The sequence below is a fragment of the Oncorhynchus tshawytscha genome, linkage group LG06, assembly GCF_018296145.1.
Source record: "Oncorhynchus tshawytscha isolate Ot180627B linkage group LG06, Otsh_v2.0, whole genome shotgun sequence".
NCBI lineage: Eukaryota > Metazoa > Chordata > Actinopteri > Salmoniformes > Salmonidae > Oncorhynchus > Oncorhynchus tshawytscha.
This window is the reverse complement of record NC_056434.1, coordinates 41,682,949-41,696,665: the sequence shown is the minus strand read 5'-3', so window position 1 is coordinate 41,696,665 and position 13,717 is coordinate 41,682,949. Positions and strand designations below refer to the sequence as shown.

The 13,717-nt window shown below is 43.6% G+C and overlaps 2 protein-coding genes across 3 annotated transcripts in view; both read right to left on the bottom strand.

Moving 5' to 3' along the window:
• Positions 1-522, bottom strand: part of srgap1a (SLIT-ROBO Rho GTPase activating protein 1a) — a 164,651-nt gene extending 164,129 nt beyond the window's left edge. The window contains exon 1 of one of the 2 annotated variants that reach the window (XM_024423866.2): positions 17-522. In XM_024423866.2, the coding sequence (XP_024279634.1) occupies positions 17-80 (64 nt within the window). In that variant the 5' untranslated portion in view covers positions 81-522. The remainder of the gene's footprint in view (positions 1-16) is intronic. The other variant, XM_024423867.2, reaches the window with a different exon arrangement.
• Positions 523-8,750: 8,228 nt separating this feature from the next.
• rxylt1 (ribitol xylosyltransferase 1) lies at positions 8,751-13,060 on the bottom strand. Its single transcript, XM_024423864.2, has 6 exons — positions 12,494-13,060; positions 12,106-12,285; positions 11,845-11,947; positions 11,409-11,723; positions 10,385-10,555; positions 8,751-10,026 (listed from the first exon to the last, which is right to left on the bottom strand). The coding sequence occupies exons 1-6, from the start codon at positions 12,639-12,641 to the stop codon at positions 9,624-9,626; spliced, it is 1,320 nt and encodes a 439-aa protein (XP_024279632.1). The 5' UTR covers positions 12,642-13,060; the 3' UTR covers positions 8,751-9,623.
• Positions 13,061-13,717: the final 657 nt, after the last annotated feature.

Genomic DNA, 13,717 nt, shown 5'->3' with positions numbered 1-13,717 from the left:
TTATAAACAAACGTACCTTTAACTTGAGTCTCGTAATCAGCAATGATTTCTTTATCCTTTTTGAACTTTGTATTAGACATTTTCAGGTCGATTCAGAGTAGTTCGGAAGTTAAACTATTAGTCAACACAAAAAAAGTTCCTTTTCAAGAAAACGTTCAGTCCATTGTCCTACGCGAGTAGACTATTGCTGGAAAAGACTAGGCCAACACGAAATCCTGATATCAATCAATGAAATCACTGATAACCGCTGGCTATGCCGCGGCAGGCAGAGCGAAGATGTCGAGTCGGTGCAACAGCATAACCTTTGATAATCAGATCAACCGCGCAGTAAAGTATAACGTTACAATTTTCAACGCAGGTAGAGAAGGCGCGAGGTTTTACTGCACGCGGAGTACCAATATATAGTATGTAGACTTTAATCTTATACTTCCTTTGGTGCTCTAGTTTCCCCGGTCCCACACTTCACATTTGCCTCGTTGTTTTTCACAGACAAGACTGACTGCAGCTCAGCTGCGGGAGAGTCACTGTGGAAATGGGAGGGATCGAAGAGGCATAACGGAAACAAGACATGGATTGACATGTTTTTTGTCTAACCAGTAGGGCCGATTACAGGGGCGGACTTGGGCAAGAATTCGGGCCTGGCATGTTATCCACACCAGCCCACATCACTGCGATCCGCCAACAACCCTATACCAGCCCATGATTTGGTCGGACCCCCCCCCACTCAGTCTGGTCTCAATTTAAAATTGAGTTAAAATTGAAGAAAAACTGCAATTTCAAAATTTGGTTGTGCATCAGCAGTTTTTCTCTTATGTCAGTCACTGACAGTCACTCAATTATCCATATCAGCTAACAATGTTCAGATTGGTAGTTAGTCTAACCAGCTATCTAAGCTTTAAAATGCACATAGCATGAGATTAATTAAGTATACAACTTCTACATTTTCTATTAGCCTAATGAGAAAATGTAGAATAACAGAAAATTTGCTTTAAAAACACTCGATTATCTCAAGCTCTTTGCAAAATGTGTAGAATAGCATGAGATTAGCTTTAGAACTTGGTTGTGCATCAGCAGTTCTTCTCTTTTTCTGTCAGTCACTGACAGTCACTCAATTAGCCATGTCAGCTACAATGTTTAGATTGGTGGTTCGTCTAGCCAGCTATCTAAACTTGTCTTAATCATGGCCGAATACCAACCGGGCACACAGGGGGCCCTGACCTCCAGGGGGACCCTCGATGACTTTGTTAGTCTTTCCCACTCAGATATCATATTAACATGGCATAGCATAAGTCATTACAAAATGTGTAGAATTGCACGAAATTAGCTTTAAAACTGGATTTAAAAAATGCTATCTTCACCCCATCGCAATATGGGTAGAATTGCAGGAAATAAGCTATAAAACTGCAATGTTTTCTCTCCGCCCCATGGCAAAATGTTTAGAATTGCAGGAAATGTTTTTTAAATTTGTATTCTCTCCACTGTCAAGAGGGAGGACAATAAAATGTTTTGCTACGAGAAGGGGTGCCCCCCCCCCAACCAAACCTTGCTTCGGGCCCCCAAAAGTCTAGAGCCGGCCCTGCAAGGCTCCCAGTACCAGAGGCAGCAAAGCAACCCCACAACATTATCAAACCTCCCCATAATTGATTGTAGTGAGGATTTATAGGATCCAGAAGGTCCCCCCCTTTGACAGGGACATGGGTCCGAAGCTTCAAAGCTGTGTTTTTCACAGGAGGCACCTGTGGTGGCACCGTAATTGTGGAGGACAGGCTTGTGGTAATGGCTGGAGCAGAATGGGTGGAATGGTATCAAACACATGGTTTCCACCTATTTGATGCCATTCCATTTGCGCCGTTACTGACATTATTATGAGCCGTCCTCCCTTCAGCAGCCTCCACTAGTGTCTTTCCCGCAATTGCATTTTTAAACGTTATATGACCAGGACACATTTCTCTCTCAAGCGCATAGGGGAGAGGAGAGTGGCTCACTCTTTACAGCAGCAGGCCCCACCAAAACAGACACGGGGGCACAGCACACACTTTCATTACAGGACTCATGAGGATAATGCACTACTGTTTGACCGAGTCATGGCTTTAGCCACCTGAAAATAGAACGTTTAGAGTGAGAGGACAATGTAGAATGTGCTCTTTCTATGTTTACAGGCACCCTTTCCATGTTTAACCATCCATGATCTTGGCTCTCTAACTGATGACAGAGTCGGAACAGGTCTATGCCGATGCTGCGTTTTCACTTTGAATGTGAGTTCGCGTGACCTCAGCTCAGCCTATCATTAAACCGGGCCTGACAATCTTGTAGGGGGACCGGTCATTGCTCAATGACCAGCCAAAGGCTCATCATAGATTAGTATAACAGAGAAATTGTGAGTAAAAAAATATATTTTTTAAATATCACCTTAACAGGCCAATGGGCCACCGGCCTTGTCACCTACCATTTATTTATTTTTGTATATATATACAAATGTTTTTGTGTGTCAGTTTTGTGTGTCCAGCCCATCCAGAATTGCTAGATGGCCGATTATGTATTCTGATAATATCGGGGAAATCCCTGCTAGAAGTTCCCCAGGTATGTACAGGGTGTGATCCACATATACATACTCCCCAAGGCAGTGTTGATATTATAAACACGGCTGTTCATTGCATCAAAGTGGCACCAGTGAATTATTATACAAATTAGGCCTCACCTGCTACCAGTGTAACAATATTTCCATTGGTGAAATAGCTTTGGCGGTTTCGACACTTCAAAATGGTTTTGTAAAAATAAAATATATTCCATACAATATTACAAGTCACCCATCCATCCACTAATCTGTGATGTGTGACATAAACCTCAAATTAGGTGCGTCTACTGTATGAGACAAGAACCAACAGATCAGTGAAAATATATGTATGAAATTATCTTGTGTAAAAAGTGACATCAACTTACATCAGTTGTTTTCTTTAACAGGATCAACGTCCCTGATAAGGACCGTATGAGAATATAGAGCATATTTGGTGTTCAACATGCTTTGCGAAAAGAGACCTTTTAATATTTTCAACTATTCCCATTGTAACTGAGTAACAATTGTGTACATTATGGGGTTTTCTCGTTTGGGCAAAAGATCGTCCTCCGTCCTCTCTCCTCCGTGACCTGGAAAACGATAAGTGGTAGAGGAGTGCCAATTCGTTAGTAGACAAACGGAAGCGTCCTCCCCTCCTTGATTGCCAACTTTCATTGAGGATACTCATGTGTATCCTACCACGGAAGAGTTTTGAAATCTGCCACACCACTTTTGAATAAAAACATGCACACGTTTAAAAACAATATGTTACTTTATTGCAATATGTCAGTTTGCACAGTTCTTTTGGAATCCACCCCTGTAAACGGAGAGACGGAGAAGGACCGTCTCATTTCAAGCAAACCAATTTCCATCCATCACCAACTCTCCTCGATTAACTTGGACCCTTTTCAAAAGGAGGCGAGAGAGGACGGAGGGGAGGACGCAAGAGGTGAGAGAAGACGGAGGAGAGAGGACGCAGCAGATGAGCAAATCTAATTGAGAAAAGGTCCATCTATACCTATATTGAACAAAAATATAAACGCAACATGTAAAGTGTTGGTCCCATGTTTCATGAGCTGAAATAAAAGATCCCCGAAATTTGCCATATGCATAAAAAGCATATTTGTCTCAAATCTGGTGAGCATTTCTCCTTTGCCAAGGTAATCCAAACACCTGACAGAAGTGGCATATCAAGAAGCTGATTAAACAGCATGATCATTACACAGGTGCACCTTGTGCTGGGGACAATAAAAGGGCACTCTAAACCAACCGGACAGCTGATGAAACTGTGGGTTTGGACAACTGAAGAATTTCTGCACAAACTGTCAGAAACCATCTCAGGGAGGCTTATCTGCATGCTAACCATCCTCAACACGGTCGTAAATGACTTCAGTGGGCAAGTGCTCACCATGGCCACTGGAGAAGTGTGCTGGATGGATTCATCCCGGTTTCAACTGTCCCCGGGCAGCGGGAATTATATCCTGTGGGCGAGTGGTTTGCTTATGTCGACGTTGTGAACAGAATGCCCCATGGTGGTGGTGGGGTTATGGTATGGGTGGGCATAACCTACAGACAAGAAACACAATTGCATTTTATCTATGGCAATTTGAATGCACAGAGATACCGTGACGAGATCCTGAGGCCCATTGTCGTGCTATTCATCTGCCGCCATCAACTCATGTTTGAGCATAATAATGCACGGCCCCATGTTGCAAGGATTTGTACACAATTCCAGGAAGCTGAAAATGTCCCAGTTATTCCATGGCCTGCATACTCACCAGACATGTCACCCGTTGAGAATGTTTGGGGTACTCCAGATTGACGTGTACGACAGCATGTTCCAGTTCCCATCAATATCCAGCAACTTCGCCATTGAAGGGGAGTGGGACAACATTCCATAAGCCACAATCAACAGCTCAATCAACTCTATGTGAAGGAGATGTGTCACGCTGTATGAGGCAAATGGTGACCAACAGATGCATATCTATATTCCCAGTCACAGACTAGGGCCTAGTGAATTCATTTCAATTGACTGATTTCCTCATATGAACTATAACTCAGTCAAATCTTTGAAATTGTTTCATGTTGCGTTTATATTTGCTCAGTATATATATATACTCCCCAAATATACAGTACCAGTCAAAAGTTTGGACACACCTACTTTACAATTTTCTACATTGTAGAATAATAGTGAAGAAATCAAAACTATGAAATAACACATTTGGAATCATGTAGTAACCAAAAAACGTTATATTTGCCTTGATGACAGCTTTGCACACTCTTGGCATTCTCTCAACCAGCTTCATGAGGTAGTCACCTGGACGACATTTCAATTAACAGGTGTACCATGTTAAAAGTTCATTTGTGGAATTTCTTTCCCTCTTAATGCTTTTGAGCCAATCAGTTGTGTTGTGACAAGGTAGGGGTGGTATACAGAAGATAGCCCTATTTCCCCCTCAGGAAACTAAAAAGATTTGGCATGGGTCCTGAGATCCTCAAAAGGCTCTACAGCTGCAACATCGAGAGCATCCTGACTGGCTGCATCACTGCCTGGTACGGCAATTGCTCGGCCTCTGACCGCAAGGCACTACAGAAGGTATTTTGAACGGCCCAGTACATCACTGGGGCTAAGCTGTCTGCCATCCAGGACCTCTACACCAGGTGGTGTCAGAGGAAGGCCCTAAAAATTGTCAAAGACCCCAGCCACCCCAGTCATAGACTGTTCTCTCGACTACCCATGACTCCTGAACAGGTAATCAAATGGCTACCCGGACTATTTGCATTGTGTGCCCCCCCAACCCCTTTTTACGCTGCTGCTACTCTCTGTTTATCATATATGCATAGTCACTTTAACTATACATTCATGTACATACTACCTCAATTGGGCCGACCAACCAGTGCTCCCGCACATTGGCTAACCGGGCTATCCGCATTGTGTCCCACCACCCGCCAACCCCTCTTTTACGCTACTGCTACTCTCTGTTCATCATATATGCATAGTCACTTTAACCATATCTACATGTACATAATACATCAACTAGACTGACTAACCGGTTCCTGTATGTAGCCTCGCTACTTTTATAGCCTTGCTACTGTATATAGCCTGTCTTTTTACTGTTTTATTTCTTTACTTACCTATTGTTCACCTAATACCTTTTTTGCACTTGGTTAGAACCTGTAAGTAAGCATTTCACTGTAAGGTCTACACCTGTTGTATTTGGCGCACTTGACAAATAAACTTTGATTTGGTAGAAAACCAAGCTCAAATAAGCAAAGAGAAACGACAGTCCATCATTACTTTAAGACATGAAGGTCAGTCAATCCGGAAAGTTTCAAGAACTTTGAAAGTTTCTTCAAGTCGCAAAAACCATCAAGCGCTATGATGAAACTGCCTCTCATGAGGACCGCCTCAGGAAAGGAAGACCCAGAGTTACCTCTGCTGCAGAGGATTTCATTAGAGCTACCGGCTTCAGAAATTGCAGCCCAAATAAATTATTCAAGTAACAGACACATCGCAACATCAACTGTTCAGAGGAGACTGGATGAATAAGGCCTTCATGGTTGAATTGCTGCAAAGAAACCACTACTAAAAAACACCAATAAGAAGAGACTTTCAATGGTGGAAATCTGTCCTTTGGTCTGATAAGTCCAAATTTGCGATTTTTGGTTCCAACCGCCATGTCTTTGTGAGACGCAGAGTAGGTGAACAGATGATCTCTGCATGTGTGCTTCCCACCGTGAAGCATGGAGGAGGTGTGATGGTGTGGGGATGCTTTGCTGGTGACAGTGTCTGTGACTTATTCGAATTCAAGGCACACTTAACCAGCATGGCTACCACAGCATTCTGCATCGATACACCATCCCATCAGGTTTGCGCTTAGTGGGACTATCAATTGTTTTCAACAGGAAAATGACCCAACATACCTCCAGGCTGTGTAAGGGCTATTTGAACAAGGAGAGTGATGGTGCTGCATCAGATGACCTGACCTCCACAATCACCTGACCTCAACCTAATTGAAATGGTTTGGGATGAGTTGGACCGCAGAGTGAAGGAAAAGCAGCCAACAAGTGCTCAGCATATGTGTGAACTCCTTCGACACTGTTGGAAAAGCATTACAGGTGAAGCTGGTTGAGAGAATGTAAAGAGTGTGCAAAGCTGTCATCAAGGCAAAGGGTGGCTACTTTGAATAATCTTAAATATAAAATATAGATTTTGATTTGTTTAACACTTTGTTTATTACATGTTTCCATAGTGTTGATGTCTTCACTATTCTTCTATGTAAACTTTTCACTGGTACTATATATTCAGCATACAATGTGTACTGAAATTAATGTGGTTCTTTTGCTCCATCTGCTGGTGATCATGTTATGGTACAGATACATTTTCTCTCGTCTCATGAAATGAATAAAACATTTACAACTTAACAAATATTACACGTTTTAATAGCAAAACAAACAGTTTACAACATTTCACAGAAAACAAGATGCAACAGGAACAGTGTTACTCATTTTTCAAGCTCTAATACATGAACCTCTCTTTCGTGTCGTCTAAGCTTCCCAAAGATTGGAAAGCAGCTGCGGTCATCCCCCTCTTCAAAAGGGGGGGACACTCTTGACCCAAACTGCTAGAGACCTATATCTATCCTACCCTGCCTTTCTAAGGTCTTCGAAAGCCAAGTCAACAAACAGATTACCGACCATTTCGAATCCCACCATACCTTCTCCACTATGCAATCTGGTTTCAGAGCTGGTCATGGGTACATCTCAGCCACGCTCAAGGTCCTAAACGATATCTTAACCGCCATCAATAAGAAACAATACTGTGCAGCCATATTAATTGACCTGGCCAAGGCTTTCAATTCTGTCAATCACCACATCCTCATCGGCAGACCCGATAGCCTTGGTTTCTCAAATGATTGCATCGTCTGGTTCACCAACTACTTCTCTGATAGAGTTCAGTGTGTCAAATCGGAGGGCCTATGGTCCGGGCCTCTGGCAGTCTCTATGGGGGTGCCACAGGGTTCAATTATTGGGCCGACTCTCTTCTCTGTATACGTCAATGATGTCGCTCTTGCTGCTGGTGAGTCTCTGATCCACCTCTACGCAGACGACACCATTCTGTATACTTCTGGCCCTTCTTTTGACACTGTGTTAACAACCCTCCAGACGAGCCTCAATGCCATACAACTCTCCTTCCGTGGCCTCCAACTGCTCTTAAATACAAGTAAAACTAAATGCATGCTCTTCAACCGATTGCTGCCTGCACCTGCCCGCCCGTCCAACATCACTACTCTGGACGGTTCTGACCTAGAATATGTGGACAACTACAAATACCTAGGTGTCTGGTTAGACTGTAAACTCTCCTTCTAGACCCACATTAAGCATCTCCAATCCAAAATTAAAACTAGAATTGGCTTCCTATTTTGCAACAAAGCATCCTTCACTCATGCTGCCAAACATACCCTTGTAAAATTGACCATCCTACCAATCCTCGACTTCGGCGATGTAATTTACAAAATAGCCTCCAATACCCTACTCAATAAATTGGATGCAGTCTATCACAGTGCCATCTGTTTTGTTACCAAAGCCCCACATACTACACTACCCACCACTGCGACCTGTACGCTCTCGTTGGCTGGCCCTCGCGTCATACTCGTCGCCAAACCCACTGGCTCCAGGTCATCTACAAGACCCTGCTAGGTAAAGTCCCCCCTTATCTCAGCTCGCTGGTCACCATAGCAGCACCCACCTGTAGCACGCGCTCCAGCAGGTATATCTCTCTGGTCACCCCCAAAACCAATTCTTCCTTTGGCCGCCTCTCCTTCCAGTTCTCTGCTGCCAATGACTGGAACGAACTACAAAAATCTCTGATACTGGAAACATTATCTCCCTCACGAGCTTTAAGCACCAGCTGTCAGAGAAAGTTCACAGATTACTGCACCTGTACATAGCCCATCTATAATTTAGCCCAAACAACTACCTCTCCCCCTACTGTATGTATTTATTTATTTTGCTCCTTTGCACCCCATTATTTCTACTCTCCAGTGTTTTACTTGCTATATTGTATTTACTTTGCCAACATGGCCTTTTTTTGCCTTTACCTCCCTTATCTCACCTCATTTGCTCACATCGTATATAGACTTGTTTATACTGTATTATTGACTGTATGTTTGTTTTATTCCATGTGTAACTCTGTGTTGTTGTATGTGTCGAACTGCTTTGCTTTATCTTGGCCAGGTTGCAATTGTAAATGAGTACTTGTTCTCAACTTGCTTACCTGGTTAAAAAAATGTTAAATAAATAAAATAAAATAAAAAACAGCATGAAAACATGAGGTTATGGTTTACCACAGGATATGGTTTGCTGCAATTGCACTGGAGATAGACCTACTCCTGTCACAATAACAAGCCCTACATAGTTCAAGGATAGGTCAATGATAAACATAAAGGAAAAGGAGATATCCACCCGACAAATTTCTAGATGGAAAAAATATCAGAGGAGGCTGGTGGGAGGAGCTATAGGAGGAAGGGCTTATTGTAATGGAATAAATGGAACGTCAAACGTGGTTTCCATATGTTTACTGTGTTAGATACAGTTCCATTAATTTCATTCCATTCCAGCCATTACAATGAGCCTGTCCTCCTATAGCGCCACCCTCCTCGGGTAAAAATACAATAACTGGGCCTTACTGAAAGGTTGAATACAATGTTGCTTTGGAGTGTGCATTCAGCAAGTAGTTCAAGAGCAACTGAAATCCCACATCTTTTAAGTTACAACATAAATACATGTAAATCTTGAACTATGTCAAATAAATTATGGAGAACAACAAGATTTACAGCCACCTCATTCTAATATAATTCACCCATAGCCTGAAATCAATGTTTTGTTTGAACATTATCTTGTGAGAGACAGTTGTCAGCTACTAGTGGAAACCTTACAAAATGGAGCCATAAGCCCACAAAATCCACAAAAATGTGGCTTTTCTCCCTTAAACACACTGCCAATGAGATCCACAGAGTACCTCATAATTATGTGCCATTTTGTGTTTTACTCTGAGCTTTAAAAAGACTTAGCTGTTTTTGAAGAAGGTCTCCTCTAAGACCTCGGTGAACCTGTCCTTCATCTGCTGGCGGAAACTGCTATACCACTCCAGCAGTTTCCTCCTCCTCTCAGTCCTTTCCTCCTGGCTCATCATCTTCTCCTTTTCCAGGAGGCCTGGAAGCTCCTTCCAGTCTTTGAGAAAGATGAAGGGGGCTCCTGCAGCTTTGAGGAGACGCAGTGGGGAGCTGCGTGCAGCAGAGCACCCACCTGGGGTCACCATGTCTTCCACCACGGGTACGGAGCCATAGGCACAGGCCTCGTAGATGCGGTAGCACTCAGTGTTGATTCCCACGGGGCAGAGGGTGAGCTCGCTTTGGGCCAGGGCTGTCTGGTACAGTCTCAGACTCTCCACTGTCTCCTGAGGAAGCCACCTGATGCAGAAGGAGGAAGAATATTAAAGTCTAGTGAGCAGGGAGTTCGTTTAATGTATTACGTATTTAAACAGTGCTTCTGTTGTGAATATATACACATAGTACTTGTAAATTCCCCTTTGCACTTCATGAATTTTTAAATGCAAAGATCAAAAAAGGGTTGAACTTCTATTTGAGCGTGCTGACTCAATTGATATTTCACTGGTAAACAAAGCCTACCAACAAAAGTAATTCCACTGAAGTGAGCTACTAGAGGTCCAAACCTCATTGGGAAAGACAGGATGCAAAAATTGGACTTAAACCCATTATTGTGAATTGATACAGTGCTTGACAGTGACAGCATAGCATAGTGAAATACTTCTCTCTGCCAGTAGTGATGCACTCTTTGTCCAGTCCGGTTTGTTTCAAGATCCCCATGAGTGTTTCCCTCGAGGAGTTATTGTAGACAGTTCCCAGGAAGTTACAGAGGAAGGGCCTTGTGGAGCTCACCATATGGGAGTTTGGCATGACCACAGGAAACTGCCTGTATCTGAATAGAGCGGGCATACAAGTCCACTTTTAAAATGTGCTCCTCTCTGGTGCATAGCTTTACCTAAAATGTTAAAATGTACTATTATGTAGCCTCCAATGGAAACACTAGTGAAAGAAGGGAAACGTGGCCTCCCGGGTGGCGCATTGGTCTAGGGCACTGCATCGCAGTGCTAGCTGTGCCACCAGAGACTCTGGGTTCGCGCCCAGGCTCTGTCGCAGCCGGCCGCGACCGGGAGGTCCGTGGGGCGACGCAGAATTGGCCTAGCATCGTCCGGGTTAGGGTGGGCTTGGCCGGTAGGGATATCCTTGTCTCATTGCGCACCAGCGACTCCTGTGGCTGGCCGGGTGCAGAGCACGCTAACCAAGGTCACCAGGTGCACGGTGTTTCCTCCGACACATTGGTGCGGCTGGCTTCCGGGTTGGATGCGCGCTGTGTTAAGAAGCAGTGCGGCTTGGTTGGGTTGTGTTTCGGAGGACGCATGGCTTTTGACCTTCGTCTCTCCCGAGCCCGACTGGGAGTTGTAGCGATGAGACAAGATAGTAATTACAAACAGATTACAAAAAGATACCATGAAAGTAAGGAGAAAAAGAGGGTAAAAAAATATATTTTAAAAGGGAAAAGTACATGGTGAGGGAAGAAAGACAAACAAGAAAAGCAGAATTCTGAAACATGAGAAACAAACTCAGAGAAACCTTCAAACTAAATCAGGGCCCGTATTAACAAACCATTTCAGAGTAGGAGTGCTGATCTAAGGTCCTCTTTCCATATAATTATGATCTCAAAGATAAAACTGATCCTAGATCAGCACTCCTCCTCTGATAATTTATGAATAAGGGTTCAGATAACCTACGTGGCTACTCCGAGGGGCCACTGGAAGACATCCTTGTCGTTAACCCAGGGGCTGTCATAGACCAGGAAGAGCAGGTCCACAAAGCCCCCGTGTCTCCTCAGGTAGGGGCTGATCCAGTCATTGGTGCAGCGCTCGCTGCCCAGCAGAACCACAGCCACACGATTCACAGCGTGGAACTGCATCAAGGTCTGGACATGCTGCAGCCACCGGGTGGCGTAGGAGATCTTCTGCTGCTCCCGGCCATTCAGCACCAGAACCACACTGTCCGTGTCCAGAGGAACATGGCCTTGGATCACCGCTGGACCTGTGTAGAAACTATAGATAGACAGACAGAGAGAGAGATGGTGGGGTGGAGGACTGTCAGCATAGCATCATGACATCAGCTAGATCATATGCATCTTATATTGTGATTGGAGTCTCATTTGTGATGCCTTACCTGAAATCTATCTTTCCCACTTGTATCTCCCCCTCTCTCCACTGTGCTTGTATGTCGGTGGGGTTGAGGGGACCTTCTAAAATATGTTCCCAAAGGTAAAGTCCTGATAGAAGAGAGAAGTTACTTCAGAGGGTCAATATCCATAAGAATATTTTTTACTCCATAATGTAACCTAACATTGTAAGAGGAAGCATCAAACAACAAAAAGATACCAAGCAATATTGTACAACTTATCACAGAAGATCCGTAAAAAGGCATTACCTATGGCCGCTTTCCCCCAGATTTGAACTTTGTATCTCTTGGGCCTGTTCTTGTCAATGCGCTCCTGGTATTGTCTGAAAGCCTCCCTCTGTTTGTGCAGAGCAGAAAGCGCATTAGCCTGCTCATCCTCCCAAGGGTTCCACACATCATCCCCAATGTAAGGAGCCACAACACCGCCACCTGTAATCACCAAAACAACAGTACAATAACACTTATTGGAGCTAGCTAGTTAGTGGTTTTCAAATAGCCAATTCACATGACCAGTCCATAACCATGTGAGGGTATTCACGTGTGGACTGTATATTATCATATACAACATTGGACATGACCCGCAAACTATGGACAGTGAATTTATTTTGTCAGATAAGTAGCTAGCTAGGTAATTTACCTGAGGTTGCGACTGTAATTTTCTTCACCACTCTGTGGACACGGGTGATCACCTTCGTATTAAAAAAGACATTGTATGCAGCATACAAGGAAAACACCACATACACGAAAACTATCAGGATGAATATTTTTCTGTGATGTTTTTTCATGTTTTCCTTCTCACGTTACCATTCTGCACTCGAGTATCAGTTAAAGTGACCAATCTCTGTACAGCTCGTTGTCTCGGAAACACTGAGAAAGCAATCAAAGGCGACTGTTTACAGTTCAAGGACCCAGCTCAAAGGCTGGCATAAGATTTGCCGGAGAAAAATGATTCTCCTTTTGGAATTCATCTACGTGAAGCATGTCCTTCTTATCGTCAAACAGAACCGATTTTTATTTTGATAATTAAAGCGACTCGTGTGGCATAATTGAAATTAAATACAAAACAAATTGCTTACAAAGATGTTATAAGAATTGAGACTGCGAGCTGAAACATATTTCCGGATGTTACCCAGGACGTACCTAAGGCGGAGCGAGCTGCCAGTTAAGGCAAAGACAGAAACTGCTTCTCCTTTAGAAATCCACTATCACGCTCGTAGGCGATGTCATGGCGACGTTGGCTAGCGAAACTCATGCACAAAAACACGTAATCGGGTCTAACGGTCGACACACGCCAAACTGCGCATGTGCATGCCATCAAATCAAAGGCAATCCAATATGAAATAGTGTTTGACGAAAATGAAAAGGTGCAGTTTGAATGTCATCAAACACATGGAAACCATGTGTTTGATGTATTTGATAACATTCCACATATTCAGCTCCAGCCATTAACCCGAGCCCACCCTCCCCAATTAAGGTGCCACCAACCTCCTGTGGTTTCCATCCCAATTTTTTATGTGAGTAAGGCCACACCATCCCCCGCAAAAAAATCAAAACAGCTGTGATGGAAACAGGTATTTTCGGTACAATTTTATAAATACCGACAGATAATTTGTTCATTCGACATGGTGGGGTCTTCTTGTGTTGGTCAAATTAATAATGCGAGAAATGGTGTTGGAACGCCTTTATGCGCAAATTTTGATATAATAACCATCATATCAAAGTAAACTTGGAGTCACGCGATGGTATGGTGTGTGTTCCTCCCGCTATGACTTGGGAAACCATGCAGTTTATTAGGCTACAGATTAAATACATGATAATGAACTTCACAGGGAGGTGAAAGTGCACAGGGGGTCTTGATGCT

Coding starts and splice junctions, on each gene's coding strand:
- rxylt1 (XM_024423864.2), bottom strand. CDS start 12,641: ATGAAAAAACATCACAGAAAAATATTCATCCTGATAGTTTTCGTGTAT. Junction 11,948..12,105: donor CTGGGGGAAAGCGGCCATAG/GTAATGCCTTTT, acceptor CTCTTCTATCAG/GACTTTACCTTTGGGAACAT. Junction 10,556..11,408: donor TGGCCCCTCGGAGTAGCCAC/GTAGGTTATCTG, acceptor CGCTCTATTCAG/ATACAGGCAGTTTCCTGTGG.